The following is a 16,893-nucleotide window of genomic DNA, read 5'->3' as shown; positions in this document are numbered from 1 at the left end:
ATATATTAGTATGCTCATGTAAATATTTGTATATAATCCTATTGGATTTTCCAACAATGGAATGAGTGGGAATAAAAAATAAATTTCTCGCCATATTTCTGCCTCTCTTTCTCTGTACCAACACACACATCATTCCTGACTCAATATTTTACTGGTACTTATCATGCCTGACCGGGCCGGATTAACATAGGGGCTGATGGAGCTGCAGCTCCAGGCCCAGGCCCATGGAATAGGCCCATTGATTTAAAAAAAATATATATATTTTTTTTTTATTTTTAAAATTTTTTTTTTTACACATTACTCTTAGGGATTCCACCTGGCTTTTATTTTATTGGCACAGCCAGTATTTGAGGCTGCCTGGCTGGTGCCAATATTGCAGTGATACTGGCAATACAAATGCTGGCATTTTTCTCAGTATAAACAAGAGATTACTATGCAATACCAGCACTGGCCAGTAGGGGTCACTGTACGTAGAGACAGGCAGGGATAGGAAGTTCCAGCAAATCCCTCCCTGCCTATCTATACTCACTGATCTGCAGGGGTGCAGCTACAGAGAGTCCAGACAGCAACTCGACACCCTGCAGAGACAGCCTACAGCTCAGAGAAGTAAGGGATGGGGGAAAGGCTGCAAGGAGACATACACTGAGACACTAAGGGACATTGGGAGACATTATGATACAGACACATGGGGACACAGTGTCCCCATGTCTCCCAGCCAGTGTCCGTGGTGTCTCAGTGCCCCCTAGTCTCCCAGGGACCCCTAGTCTCCCGGTGCCCTCAGTCTGCCAGTGTCTCACTGTCCCCATGTCTCCTAGTGCCTCAAGTGTCTCAATGTCCACATGTCTCCAAGCTAGTGTCCCTAGTGTCTGTGGCCCTGGTGTCTCAGTGTCCCCATGTCTCCCAGTGCCCCCATGTATCAATGTCCCCATGTCCCCCAGCCAGTGTCTCTAGTGTCTGTGTCCCTGGTGTCTGTGTCCCCATGTCTTCAAGTGTCCCCTATTTTCCCAGTGTCCCCATGTGTCCCAGCTAGAGTCCCCTAGTCTCCCAGTGTCACTGGTGTCTCGGTGTCCCTAGGTCTCCCCGTGTCCCCAGGTCTCCCCGTCTTCCTAGTGTCCTGGTGACATGGGGACCCTGGGATACATGGGGACACAGGGAGACATGGGGCATTGAGACACTGACACATAGGATCACTGGGAGACCTGGGGACACGACACTAGGGGACACTGGTAGACATGGGGCACTGAGACACTGATACTTAGGAACACTGAGACTTGGAGTAATCGACACATAGGGGGCACTGAGTCATTAGGGTACTGGGAGACATGGGGGCACTGGGAGGAATCCATCTATACAGCAGAATCAAACTAAGTAGTTTTTTGGTGATTTTGCAGCATTTTCTCTTATGTCACTCCTTGTGATTTACATCATGTGATGTGACCCATACATATTTAATTATGCAAATTAGTAAGGCCGGCATGTTTTTCCAAGAAACGTGGCAACCCTAACTACTTTTCACATACTCTTACTTAAGTATGGAAATGTAAGAGGGATGTATGGGAACAAAACTTGTGTGGACTGGCTAACAATGAATATAGTTAAAGGGACACTATAGTCACCAGAACAACTACAGCTTATTGAATTTGTTCTGGTGAGTAGAATCATTACCTTCAGGCTTTTTGCTGTAAACACTATCTTTTCAGAGAAAATGCAGTCTTTACATTACAGCCTAGTGATAACTTCACTGGCCACTCCTCAGATGGCTGTTAGAGATCCTTCCTGGGTTATGGCCGCCTACAATGCATCCAAACATTCAGTGTCTCCTCCCTCTGCATGCAGACACTGAACTTTCCTCATAGAGATTCATTGATTCAATTCATCTCTATGAGGAGATGCTGATTGGCCAGGGCTGTGTTTGAATCATTCTGGCTCTGCCCCTGATCTGCCTCTTTGTCAGTCTCAGCCAATCCTATGGGGAAGCACTGTGATTGGATCAGGCCACCTCTTCTAATGATGTCAGCAGACTGCTTGTGTTTCTGAGTCTAACAGCATGCAGAGTTACAGCTTCAGGCTTGAATACAGTAAGATTTTGCTATACTTATGGAGGCATGAGGGGCCCAGGGGGGCTAGATTGTAGTGTTAACACTATAGGGTCAGGAATACATGTTTGTGTTCCTGACCCTATAGTGATCCTTTAAGGTAATGCTGACTTTGGTCTCTCTAACACTGTGGCATGTTCCCTTTCTTCTACACTCACTACACACAGCTTTTCTCTGTCCCAGACTCTATACCAGGAGCTTCTGCTTGCTAGTAAGAAGGTAAGGAGACAAGTGGACCAGCGAGTGCTAGGGGACAGTCCTTAGAAAGCGTTGAGCGAGCGCATCATTAGATGCATTTATGCCAAGCTCAGGGTGCTGTCTGCATAGTATGCCCTTAGTTGGCCAGCTGCATGATTGGCAGTCAGCCTGGCATGCATTCATGCCAGGCTGGCCTTCTAATTCTTTGGGCAGGCATGTCCTCTTTTTGGGCATGTTCGCCCCTTTTGGCAGGTTACATGATTTGTGTCAGTGGTACACTATTTTACCGTGCCCATTGACTTCCTGCTTGACTAGACACTGCTGGTAGGGGTTATGGATTTACTTAAAAGATGAAAACATAAATTAGAGAGAGATTGGCCTAGGGTATGTGTTTTCTTATAGCTGCTGTTTTCTTTCTCTCCAGCACCATCTCCATCAGATACATGACGCTTGGGAGTGTTTTACTGTTTTTGGTCGATATGATTCTGTAATTAGGCCCGTCATAATTGTCAGCACCAGGCCCACTGGGCTCTTAATCTGGCCCTGGTGCCTGATCTCTAACAGGGAATCTGTGAGGAGGCCTGGAAGCTGGATGCAAGGCAGAACCTGACCCAGGGTTTTTTTTAGACTTATTTTTGGGAAGGCAGCACCCCATCTCTGAAGGATGGGTGTTACTGGTTTCTTGTCAGCAATTCTAAAGATGTGAAGTATAGAGGTCCAGTTATTCTAATATGTCCAATGTCCAAACATTTACCAGAGGTTAGGGGAGGGACCAGACCCAACCTTCCTTCTTTTCCCCCTGTACTCTTCCTCCAACCCGGCTTGGCAAGGACCATACCCGCCAGCTGCAACAAGAGAATATAGTAAGTAACATATAAAAGAACATCAACAAAGGGTGGGTGGGAAGCTGTTACCAAGCCGTTATTTTAAGATGGCTTAAGTCAAGAGGCAAAATGCCTGCCTATTTATATAGTCCAGCCCCTCATCCATTTCTTCAACACTCCCACATATTACACCTACACTCACCACACATGCCTCTTATCCGGCTTGCTTTCAGCCTGCCTCCTCAGGAAAACTGCATTTTCACAAGGAAATGTTATTATGAAATTAAATGTTATAATGTAACACCGTTCATTGCTACTATGTTAAAACATATATTGTTTTGGCATTTTTTCCCATAGATATTTGAATTGTATAATAACTTGTGTTTTAGTTGATCATTGTGAGACTAGAGACATTACAGAATAACATCTAGCTCTAGCTGCAAACTGAGAGATTTGACTTGGAAGGTTTATTTCCAGCTACCCTTGATCTCGTTCCAGCTCACATAAAGACATTTTGATAAAATTTACTAAGGTTTTCTGGTGTATTGTTGATCTGCTTCAGAAACAGCCCGTGAAACTGTCTCTATTCATATTTACTACTTGTAGTGTTTTACAAATCAACTGTTTTGTAGCAGATATAATTGTTGTTTTTTTGTTTTTGTTTAGTTTTTTGCTTGTTTTTTTCAGAGCGTGTATTAACCGATCTATTCTTATGTTGTAGGCATATCTGAAATGGGTGCAAAGACATGGAAAGGAGCCCAAACTACCAGGGCTGGATCTGACATACAAGCAACTTTTTTTCCTCAATTTTGCTCAGGTATTTTTCCACTCTCAATATGCAAGTACCTAAACATTTTTCCTTTATACACTGGAACCTAGAAGTCATACTCATGTGCATTGTGTCTGAGTACATCACACAACCCCACAGCAATCAAACCCATTGAAATGTACAGTGTGTATGAGTGTATCACAGAGCTCCACAGCAATAAAACCCATAGTAATGTACAGTGTGTATGAATATATGACAGAGCCCCACAGCAATAAAACCCATGGTAATGTACAATGTGTATGAGCATCTCAGAGAACCCCACAGCAATAAAACCCATGGTAATGTACAGTGTGTATGAGTATATGACAGAGCCCCACAGCAATAAAACCCATGGTAATGTACAGTGTGTATGAGTATATGACAGAGCCCCACAGCAATAAAACCCATGGTAATGTACAATGTGTATGAGTGTATTACAGAGCCCCACAGCAATAAAACCCATGGTAATGTACAGTGTGTATGAGTATATGACAGAGCCCCACAGCAATAAAACACATGGTAATGTACAATGTTGTTGAGTGTATCAAAGAGCCCCACAGTAATAAAACACATGGTAATGTACAGTGTGTATGAGTGTATCACAGAGCCCCACAGCAATAAAACCCATGGTAATGTACAGTGTGTATGAGTGTATCACAGAGCTCCACAGCAATAAAACCCATGGTAATGTACAGTGTGTATGAGTATATGACAGAGCCCCACAGCAATAAAACACATGGTAATGTACAATGTTGTTGAGTGTATCACAGAGCCCCACAGCAATAAAACACATGGTAATGTACAGTGTGTATGAGCATTTCACAGAGCTCCACAGCAATAAAACCCATGGTGATGTACAGTGTGTATGAGTGTATCACAGAGCTCCACAGCAATAAAACCCATGGTAATGTACAGTGTGTATGAGTATATGACAGAGCCCCACAGCAATAAAACACATGGTAATGTACAATGTTGTTGAGTGTATCACAGAGCTCCACTGCAATAAATCTCATGGTAATGTACAGTGTATATGAGTGTATGACAGAGCACCAAAGCAATAAAACTCATTGTTATGTACAGTGTATGAGTTTATCACAGAGCCCCACATCAATAAAACCCACAGTAATGTACAGTGTATGAGTATCACAGAGCTCCACAGTAATAAAACCCATGGTAATGAACAGTGTGTATGAGCATCTCACAGAGCCCCACAACAATAAAACCCATGGTAATGTACAGTGTGTATGAGTGTATCACAGAGCCCCACAGCAAAAAACCCATGGTAACAGCTATAGTGTATATCAGTGCATCACAGAGCCCCACAGCAAAAAAAAAACACATTGTAAAGTGTATCACAGTGTGTATGAGTGTATCACAAAAGAAAGGGTCCAATTGCACATGAACAGGACAGGCACAGACAGATTTGCGTGTCTTTTATAGGGGGATCAGACTGCATATTATCTGTACAGTTGGTCTACATCTAAAGTTGGGGTTCTAGATCCACATTTTCAGGACAGGCTCAGTCGGTGCTCTCCCCTTTCACCATCCATGTTCCAATCTTACTATACCCACCACCCTTTTTTCACTTTGTCTTCCTCCTTTTGTCTACCTTTCTGGGCTTTCCTGACCCAGTGTTGGAGTCTATGAAATATTCAGAATTATTATGACTTTTTATCAAAAAGAATAGAGTTGTTTAAATCAGCAAATCAATGATATGGCTGCAAAAAGCTCCAGTTAAGCTAATAGAAAGAAAATAACAATAACATAATACTAACACAATTCCTACTGGTTTTCTGTATGGAAACTTACAAAATAATGTGTCTATTGTTTATGATGATGATGATGGCATAAAAGATTGTTTTTTAACATCAGTTACAGGCATTCAAATAGGACTTGGCATGTTGTAGAAGGAAAATAACACTTAGTAGTCAAAAATAATTTACTTGAGCTGTACACCAACCTGTTTTCCAAGTACAGATGATTAAATGATTCAAAACAACCATCAAATTTAATCAACCCAATTATTCTTGTTCTTATTTGGGAATTTTAAACAACTTAAAATGTCAGAAAAAATATGCTTTTTCTGCAGACATGAAATTAAAGAGTCAACATTTTTAATTTCCTTTCTTACATGTTTGTTTGTCAGTTTCCTAAAATTGATTTTCAATCATCATGATCGTGAAAAACTATTTGAACCAAGCAGATGAATGTTTAGTGTTTATGCGGACGTATTCTCACAGTATTCTCACAGTGAATAAAATCTTAATCTATTGTCTTCCCTTCTAAACAAACATATATGGGTTTGTTTCCAACACATCCTATCGCCTTGGTTCCATCCTATCGCCTTGATTCCATTCTACTGACTAATTTTTAACAATATCTATTGCAGTCGAACTTGATAAACGGGTCAGCTACTCAAGACTAGTGATGTCCCGAACAGTTCGCCGGGAACCGTTCGCCAGCGAACATAGCAGTCGCGAACACGCGCGATGTTCGGTCCGCCCCTATTCGTCATCATTGAGTAAACTTTGACCCTGTACCTCACAGTCAGCAGACACATTCCAGCCAATCAGCAGCAGACCCTCCCTCCCAGACCCTCCCACCTCCATGACGAATAGGGGGCGGACCGAACATCGCGCGTGTTCGCAACCGCGAACACGCTATGTTCGCTGGCGAACGGTTCGGGACATCACTACTCAAGACACATTGTGCAATAAATGTGCTTCAGAAGCACATTTATAGGCCTTTTTTGTAATGAATAACCCTATTAGTCATTAAAGAAGAAATTAAATCCTATAGGACCGCTATGACCTCTATTTTTGTACAAGGGAAGTGTTTAGTGGACATGCCACCACTAGCGAAATGGTGAGTGACACCACTCACCATTTCGCTAGTGGGGTCATGTCCACTAAACAGCGAGCAGCCAATATAGCCATACTAGCTTATACTACTAGTATAAAACTGATAATATATTTATGCTAGTAACAATTTTCACCTGAGTCTTGAGATAAGTGAGGCTTGCCTATCAGAGTGCTCTGATTGGCTACAAGTCAGAGCGCATTGACTGAAATTGCATAGCATGGAAAAGCCCTGTGAGGAGCCATTGATGGTCAAAGTTTAATTATTTTATTGCTGTTATTTTTTCCCAATTTTATTTCAGTCCGGTTGAGACTTTTTATGGCCTTTTTGGGGGGCTAAAGAAAAGATGATTTAACAAGAAAGGATGCTTCTAATTGTACTTGTTTTTAAAGATTTTTTTAGACTAACTGTGAAAAATGTTGTGGGTTGTAGACAATGGCATGTCCATCCTCCCGGTCTATTTATTTATATAGCTCAACCCATGGGTGGGGGCTGAGGGGGAAATTGTGTCCCCCCTGATTTATTATTATTAGAGCCCAAACCCACTACACATAAATGGGGGCTTTGGGGAACATTAGGTCTCCTCAAGTAAATAATATGATCAGAGCCTCCACTCGCTACTCATTGGTCCGTGCTGGAGTGAACATTAGATCTCCTCTAGTTATCATTAGTTTAATAGCCCTCTCACCCCCCCCCCCCACCCCTATGGTGGGGACCCATTTATTTTAAGTAGAACCTCCACTCGCTAACCATCTTGGGACTGGGGTACACTAAGTGCTTTAATTTTAAGCCAACATCTGATGCCCAGTGGGTGGTGGCATGAGTTTGGTCAGTACCAGGTCCCTGCTGTATGTTAATAGAGACTGTGCAGCAAAGCCCAAAGCTCATATTAGTAGTAACATTATTATCAGCATTTATATAGCGCCAACATATTCCGCAGCGCTTTACAATTATAAAATGGGGATGTTTACCAACAAGTAATTTCCATACGGAATATAACAGACTAGAGTCTAGAGGTGAAGACTTTATTTAGTCAAATTACAGTAAAGTAACACAAAAATGTGTTGGTATCCAGTGGTATAAGACTGTGCCATCTATTTTTAATTTAAGCATAGAAAGCCATCGAGAAAGGGAAGTAAATAGGGCAGAATAGAGGCATGGGGAGAGGGGGGAGGGAGGAAAAGGAGTCCTCAAGTCTGTAGCAGTCTCTTAAACATCAAAGATCAAACATAGTTACATAGGCTGGAAGGCGACTTGCGGCCATCAAGTTCAGCCTTTGTTATATGTGTTTTCCCTTCGTATAGTGGCAGTACTCACAGTTGGGTTGTTCCTTCCAATCTGGGACAAGAAGCTCCCCCTTCTTCCGGTTTTTATGCCTTTGCTCCGCCTGCTGCCTCCATAAATCCTGTATGCCCTGAACACACCCCAGTTCTTCTTGTCCCGGCAAACGGGACGGACAGGTTCCCCAGTCTGGTGGAGAAGGTGCGATCAGCACAGGCTGCTGATCGGGGAGGTGTACGCCCGATAGCTCCCCGGGCGGGAGCTGAGTGGCAGAGGTTCCGGTCCAGCGTTACGGAACGCGACCAGGTAGGGCAATTTATGTGGCTCTTCCGCAGGAGTTCCCGGGCGGTCCTCCTCGTGGTTCCTTACGCATGCGCACAGCAGTGGAACGCACGCCCGGGTGACGTTGCGTTCCACCAAACCCGGTATCGCGCTACTGCGCATGCGCGATCCGGAGTTTTTTGGCGCAAAATTTCAAACTTTCAAAAAACTGTATTTAAGCTGTGCTGAACCCTTCTGACCCCAAGGGTGGGTGTGCAGTTCGGTTCTTCCGTGTCACCAGCCCTCCTACACGGACCTCAGGTGGCTAAAGGTGAGGTTTAACTATTTAAACTCTCCTCTTTGTCACCTACTATTATGCATGCGTTTATTTTCTTTAAAAAATTTATTTAAAATTTTATTAATTTCATTCCTTTTTTTCTGATTCACAGATATGTCCAGCCCTATAGCTCCGGACAAGGCAGATAAGGACAAGATGTCTATTTCTGTGCCCAAAAAGCCACAAGCAAGTCTAAGCACTTATGTTGTCTGGAATGTGCTGTTCCTCTACCTGACGGATGTCGCAAAAAGACATGTAACCAGTGCGCTTCTGAATTACTGGAAAAAACAAAACAGTCGGATATGGCATCCTTCCTGGGCTGGTTTCAGGAAAATTTGTCCCAGACATTTGAGTCTTTTAAAGATACGATGAAGAAAGACCCTGCAATTCAGGAGAAATTGCCTAAAAAGCGTAGGAGGAATAGATCCCCTTCTGAGTCTGACGTCTCTTCTGGAGAATGTTCCCTTTCTTCTCCTTCGGATATTTCCAGCTTAACTTCTAGTGTGGAGGAGGGTTTTCCACCAGAAGAGTTGAAAAGATTCATTAAAGAAGTGAGTGCGGCTTTTCAAGAGACGGAACCTACCAATGTGAAGGTTAAAGGTTTCCCTATGTCTCCAAAAATATTGGATCTCCTTCACAGGGAATGGAAGAATCCTGAAAGACGGGCGTTCATTTCAAAACATTTTAAACTACTGTTCAAACTCCAGTCTGAGGAAAAGTGGGAAGATCTTCCTAAAGTAGATATTCAGATTGCCCAACTATCTAAGAAAACTACTATACCCATTGGCGAAGTCTCTGGCCTCAAAGATCCTATGGACAAAAGAGCCGAAACTTCATGTAGAAGAATATACCAGGCCGCAGGCTTTCAGTGCAGAGCTGAAATTGCGGGTTCAGCAGTGCTCAGAGCCCAGAGTGTTTGGCTTCAAGCACTGGAAGATTCCCTCATGGGAAAATCCGATACGGACCCTTCCCATCTCATGTTCCTGCTGAAGCTATCCAATGAATTCCTTTCGGATACTGCTGAGGAGTTTCTTCGTTTATCAGCAAGAATTATGGGGTTATCATCAGTAGCCAGGAGGGCTCTTTGGCTTCGAACATGGACTGCTGATTCAGCATCGAAAGCAGCGTTATGTGAATTACCCTTCGAGAGGAACAAGCTGTTTGGTACCCCGTTGGAAGACATTATTAAACATATGTCAGATACAAAGAAAGCCCTTCCGCTGGAACCAAGAGCCCAGGGATTTAAGAGATTCCAGTACAAGAGCCAGCGGCCCTTTCGTTACCAGGGGCGGTTTCGCAGGTTCCACAGACAGGGTGGCAACAACAGCCAGTGGTCTAGGCATGAATCCAACAGGCAAGAGAAAAAGAGGAAGTTTTGACGCCAAAAGAGTGGGAGGACGCCTTCGGTTCTTCACCCACGAATGGAGAAAGAGTACTTCAAATGGGTGGATTTTAAGAACCGTTTCAGAAGGTTACAGGATAAAGTTTTCATCAAGTCCTCGGCCATCCTTCCTTCTGTCGAGCTATCCTTCAAAGGTAAAAACAGAGGCCCTGCTTACGGAAGCACTCATCCTTTTAAGAAAAAATGTGGTGGAGAAGGTACCCAAAGGTTGGGAATTTCAAGGAGTCTACTCACGCCTTTTTCTGGTGCAAAAACCAGATGGATCCTTTCGTCCGATTCTAGACCTAAAGCAAGTCAACACCTGCATACCATACCAGAAGTTCCGTATGGAGAGCATTCTGTCGGTAACACACATATTACAAAAGGGAGATTTCATGGCAAAATTGGATTTAAAAGACGCCTATCTGCATATTCCAGTGGCAGAATCTTCCAGGAAGTTTCTCAGATTTGCAGTTCTAACGAAAAGGCGAAGGATTCTCCATTTGCAGTTCAAGGCTCTTCCCTTTGGCCTGTCTTCAGCCCCTCGAGTTTTTACAAAAATTCTGGCACCCGTGGCAGCAGTTCTACGTCTGAAAGGTATTGCGATTGTTCCATACCTGGACGATTGGTTCCTGAAAGCACAGTCAGGACAACTACTAGAACTTCATCTAGAGATTGCAAGGAAGGTTTTAAAAGATCACGGTTGGATCCTGAACCTGGAAAAATCCGAATTAACCCCGTCTCGGAGTTTAGTATTCTTGGGGCTTCGGATAGATTCCCAGTCCCTATCTCTTTTTCTTCCAAAAAAGAAACAAGTGGGGATTTTCAAAGCAGTATCAAAGCTGCAAAGAAACCTAAGCTCAATCAGAGATGCTATGAGGTTGCTAGGCCTCCTAACGGCGACAATACCTGCCGTCGCCTGGGCAAAAGCGGAATTCAAACCATTACAGTGGGACATTCTATCCCAGTGGACGCGAAAACAGGAAGATCTGGACGCTCCCTTCCGTCTATCCGACACGGTGAAAAAACAACTGAACTGGTGGAAAGTAAGAGACAACATTTCAAAGGGCCTGTCGTTCGCACTAAAACAGTGGATTACGATAACCACAGATGCCTCCCAGACGGGTTGGGGCGCTCATCTAGGCTCTCATTTCCATCAAGGGCTTTGGAACAAAGAAGAGGCATGCGCTTCCTCGAATTTCAGGGAATTAAAAGCGGTTTGGGAAGCCCTAATTTCCTTCAGTTCTCTCATCGCCAATCAGTCGGTAAGGATTCAGTCGGACAACGCCACTACGGTGGCCTACTTGAATCGCCAAGGGGGCACAAAAGTAAAAGCTCTTCAAGATCTTTGCTACCACATTTTGACTTGGGCCCAAGCAAATCTTTGCGCAATATCAGCTACCCATATCAAAGGGTCTCTAAACGTTATTGCAGACGACCTCAGCAGAAGCCATTGGTCCCAAGCAGACTGGGCTCTATCAAGCGAAGTTTTTCTGGAGCTGGTTGCACGCTTCGGCAGGCCAGAGATGGACTTGTTGGCAACAAGGAGGAACAGAAAGGTGCAGAGATTTGCGTCACTTCATTCAAAAGATTACCCAGATGTCCTAGACGGTCTATCGTTCCCTTGGGTTTTCGATCTGGCTTATGTCTTCCCTCCTATAGCCCTTATCCCACGAATTGTTCAGAAAATACGTTGGGAGAAGGCAAGAATTCTGGCAGTCCTGCCCTTCTGGCCGAACAGGAGTTGGTTTTCGGAAGTGGAAAACATGGCCATCTCTCGTTGGCACCTCCCGGTCTCTTCTCACATTTTAGAGAACGTGAAGCTTCCAGAAGAAACCCTAGCAATGTTTCACCTGACGGCATGGTTGCTGCAAGGATGATACTCCAAGGTCAGGGTCTTTCTGACCGTCTATGTGACGTTTTGCTGTCATCTGTCCGCTCGTCCACTTCAAGAATCTATTTCAGGGTTTGGATGAAGTTCAGAACCTGGTGTTATCTCCGGAATTCTGATCCGGCCAAAGCCTCGGTTCCGAAAATTCTTTCTTTTTTGCAAGATGGGTTTGAAGCCGGCCTAGGGGTGTCTACACTCAAGGGCCAGATTTCTGCGCTTAGTCACTTCCTGGTTCAGGATATTGCATCTAACCCTCTTGTTCGAAGGTTTATTAAGTCCATACGGTTGAAGAGGCCTCCCAGGCTGGTTTCCTTTCCTACATGGGATTTGTCTCTGGTTCTTCAGGCCCTTTGTGAACCACCATTTGAACCTTTGTGTCAAGTCTCCATCAAATTTCTTACCTTCAAGACGGCCTTCCTGGTGGCGGTTACCTCCGCTAGGAGAATTGGTGAGATCCGAGCTCTATCATCTTCGCCGGAATTCACCATTTTTCATCAAGAGAAAGTAGTTCTACATCCCAGACCTTCTTTTTTGCCTAAGGTTATTTCAAGTGCTTCGATCAACCAGCCTATTGTTCTGCCGGCCTTTTGTCAATCGCCCACATCTGAGCTGGAAAAGAAATGGCATCTCCTTGATGTTAGGAGATCCCTGAAATGCTACCTTCATAAAACTCAGGAGTTTAGATCCTCAGATCATCTTTTCGTCTACTTTCAAGGCAAATGTGTGGGTAATGCTGTCTCTGGACCCTCATTAGCTAGATGGCTGACAAATACCATCAGGTTGGCCTATCGCTCCAAAGGGATTCCCCTAAAATTTCCATTGAGGGCTCATTCAACTAGGGCTATGGCTACCTCATGGGCTGAAAGAGCTGCGGCTTCTCCTGAAGACATCTGCAAAGCGGCTACCTGGTCTTCATTGCATACCTTTATCAAGCATTATAGGCTGGACATATTCTCATCATCTGAGGCTGAATTTGGGCGTAAGGTGTTGCAAGCTGTGGCCTGCTGAGTTCCCACCCTTTCGTTTTTACGGGGATCTTGTTATATCCCAACTGTGAGTACTGCCACTATACGAAGGGAAAAACAGCAATTTTACTTACCGTAAATTCCTTTTTTCTTTGTATAGTGGCAGTACTGGCTTTCCCTCCACTTTTTTTGCATAGATTAAATGTGTTTTGCATGACTCAGTCTCCGTTTGGGTTCTTTTTATTACTGGCGTGTGTTCAGGGCATACAGGATTTATGGAGGCAGCAGGCGGAGCACAGGCATAAAAACCGGAAGAAGGGGGAGCTTCTTGTCCCAGATTGGAAGGAACAACCCAACTGTGAGTACTGCCACTATACAAAGAAAAAAGGAATTTACGGTAAGTAAAATTGCTGTTTTTTGCTGTTGATCCAAAAGAAGGCAACAAAACCAAGTTGAAAGAGCTTTCCATTTTTTTAACAAATAAGAAAATAATTCCTTCATGAACCCAGAATGGTAATCAGATATCTCCTAGGTCAAAAAGCTGTTACCCCACATATTAAAAAATTATATCCTTGAATAATATGTTTCTGTAAGTATTCACCCAGTTGCTGTTTAAACATCTGTATAGACTCTGATAAAACTAGCTCTTTAGGCAGAGAATTCCAGATCCTCTTGTTCTTATTGTAAAAAAAAAACTTCCCTTTGCCTTAGACTAAATCTCCTTTCTTCAAGTCTAGGTAGGTGATCTCTTGTCCTATGTATAGTCCTGTTTAAAGAGCTTATGGCCTCTCAGAGTAACCTCTACCTCACATACCTGTCCCCTGCTCTCTCCAAAAGGGAAGCACTCTATTCTCTCCTCCAGCTGTGCTTCACTTCACCTTGTTTGATTGCTACCTCCTGTCCTGTTGTGTTTTACTCCCCACCGTCTATAGACTGTAAGCTTGTTTGAGCAGGGCCCTCTTCAACCTATTGTTCCTGTAAGTTTTTGTAATTGTCTCATTTATTGTCAAATCTCCCCCTCCTATAATTTTGTAAAGTGCTACGGAATTTGCTGGTGATATATAAATACTAATAATAATAATAATAATAATACTATCATATCCCCTCTAGGGGGCTGTTTTTCTAAGATCATAGCTTTAAAAATAAAAAAGGAGGGCTTGGCTTATCCTCTATTAAACACTATTATGATGCAAATGCGTTATACCACATCCAAATGATGCATAATGAAAACAATTTTCAAGAGGCATGGTACAAAATGGAATTTGAGATATCCGATAAAAAAATTTGTGGAATAATAATACATGGGTACCTCCTCATACAAAATCTATACAGAATTTAATTATAAATAACCTAGTTAAAAGATTGAATAATTTGAAAACTAAGCCAAGTTTAATTCCTTAGTGACCAGACCATTTTTAATTTTCTTACCGGTAAGGACCAGGGCTGTTTTTACATTTCTGCGGTGCTTGTGTTTATCTGTAATCTTTTCTTACTCATTTACTGTACCTACACATATTATATACCGTTTTTCTCGCCATTAAATTATCTTTCTAAAGATACCATTATTTTAATCATATCATTAAATGTACTATAGAAAACATTATAAAATATGATGAAATTTTTTAAAAATACACACTTTTTCTAACTTTGAGCCACAAAATCTACAACTGTCAAAAAACACCCATGCTAAATAGTTTCTAAATTTTGTTCCCGTGTTTAGAAATACCCAATGTAAACATGTTCTTAGCTTTGTTTTGCAAGTTATAGGGCAATAGGTACAAGTAGCACTTTGCTATTTCCAAACCATTTTTTTTCAAAATTAATGAAAGTTACATTGTAACACTAATATCTGTCAGGAATCCCTGAATAACCCTTCACATGTATATATTTTTTAAAACAAGACGACCTAAGGTATTAAACTTGGGGTATTTTGACTCTTTTCATGCAACCATGTTGCCACCAATCTATGCCAAATTTAGAAAAATAAATAATTGTTGATTTTTTTGTCACACATAGCAATACACGTACTGAGAACTTTAAGGGTTACTGCCAAAGAACACCCCAAAATGTGTTCAGCAACATCTCCTAAATACAGTGATACCACCCATGTACTTGTGTGTTGGGTTCTCTGGGGGCTAAAATACCTTATTTGGAGGGTGCGCATTCCAGTTTTCCAACTTGGAATTTTCACAGCTGGTCATCATGCACCCATGTCCTATTTGGGAAAAAATGTATGCTTGACAATATAAATACTCTAGGGTATTTCAAATGGTGGTATTTTAACACTTTCCATGAACTAATTCTACCACCAGTCTTTGTCAAACATTTGGGTTTTCATTTTTTGTTGTTGTTATTTTTCTCTCACATTGTACTTTAGGCATGGATTCTCAGTTCCTGTTATGTGTTATTGACAAAGAACACCCCGATATACGTGTTCAGCAACATCTCCTGGGTACAGCAGTAGCCCCAATGTACAGGTTTATGGGTTTTTGCAAACATACAGGGGTATGTAGGGTTTTCCCCTTTTCCAGAGAATACAAAACCAACCTCTTTGCCTATGACATCCTCATTACACTGTACCAACCACAGATCTTCCTCCCCAACCTCTTGAGGTTAATGGGAAACACTCATATTACAAAATGAATGTGGCCAAAACCCAGGTCATCGGCATAGGTATCGCGGCATCACAGAAGCAAGTATTACAAGCATCCTTCCAATTTGACTGGAGGGACAACTAATTAACGTTTTTAGGAATTAAGTTACCAAAACACCTCCCCAGATGTATACTCAAACATAACTATGACTGCCTACTCCAGGAATTCTCCAACACACTGCAACAATGGAAGGGGGTATTTCTTTCATGGCTCGGTAGAATCGCTGCATTCAAAATGGTACTACTCCCCAAATACGAATACCTCCCAAGAACTCTGCCAGTTCACCTACCCAAACCTTTTTTGGCCAAACTACAGAAGGTCAAAGACCTCTTCATTTGGCAAAATCGCAAATCCAGAATTCAAACATCTACCCTGACTAGGGTCACGACAGACAGAGGAATGGGGTCTCCTAATGTCAAACTGTATTATAAAGCAGCAGTGACATCGGTAGTGGTGACAACACAAGTGACAGACAATAGACCCCAATGGGAAGACATCGAGGCAGTGTGGGTGGGTGTACAGGACTTAAAACCACTATACTGGCTCCCTGCGACAGACCACACATTGTCTGACAAGACCCTCCCGACAACTAGACTGACATTCCACATCTGGGATCGAACCAGATCGGCCGTGTACATGGTCGGCCCGACCTCACTGGCGATCCCGATGTCGAGCCTTGATATCCAGATATCGCCCTTCAACAGCAAACAATGAGTCCAACAAGGCTGCACATACCTACACCACTTTTGGGAGAAACAGGGACTCATACCATACCCAGAATTGCAGGCTACCTTTGACCTGCCTCCCAGAATCCTGTTTGCCTATCTCCAAGTGAAATCCTACATGCAAAGAAATTGCAAGAGGGCACAAGAGAGACAAACTTACCGAATTTGAAAAACTATGCCTGTCAACATCACCTCACCACCAAGGAAGACCCTGTCTGGTACTTACAACCTACTTAATAGAGCCTCCACCATGGACACAGGAAGTCATAGGGAAGCATGGCACAATGAATTAGGATACTCACTCAAGAGAGAGCAGTGGGAGAGTGCAGGTATAGCACATAGACACAACACAACGTGCGCAGCACACCTGGAACTGGTGCGGAAACTGCAATACTGTTGGTACCACGTACCTGATAGATTATCGCGCATGTACCCCAACTCCCCCAACAGGTGTTGGAGGTGTCAGTCCGGGGTCGATGAGAGAAAAGGGGAAAGAAGGGAACAGAACACTCTTGTCTTAGGGCTGAGAGACCCATAAATCTCCTAAAAACATACACATGAGACCTACTCACCAAAGGTTTGCAGAGTGGAAGGAGTACTAGGAGCACTGTGG

At 43.1% G+C, this 16,893-nt stretch overlaps 1 protein-coding gene across 3 annotated transcripts in view; it reads left to right on the top strand.

Annotated features, from left to right (window-relative positions):
* Nucleotides 1-16,893, top strand: part of MMEL1 (membrane metalloendopeptidase like 1) — a 325,883-nt gene that overhangs the window by 294,996 nt on the left and 13,994 nt on the right. For all 3 annotated transcript variants that reach the window (XM_063435947.1, XM_063435946.1, XM_063435945.1), the window contains exon 21: nucleotides 3,840-3,935. In XM_063435947.1, the coding sequence (XP_063292017.1) occupies nucleotides 3,840-3,935 (96 nt within the window). The remainder of the gene's footprint in view (nucleotides 1-3,839; nucleotides 3,936-16,893) is intronic.

Source organism: Pelobates fuscus, chromosome 11, assembly GCF_036172605.1.
Source record: "Pelobates fuscus isolate aPelFus1 chromosome 11, aPelFus1.pri, whole genome shotgun sequence".
Classification (NCBI taxonomy): domain Eukaryota; kingdom Metazoa; phylum Chordata; class Amphibia; order Anura; family Pelobatidae; genus Pelobates; species Pelobates fuscus.
The sequence above is the reverse complement of the archived record's forward strand: the minus strand, read 5'-3'. Positions and strand labels throughout refer to the sequence as shown.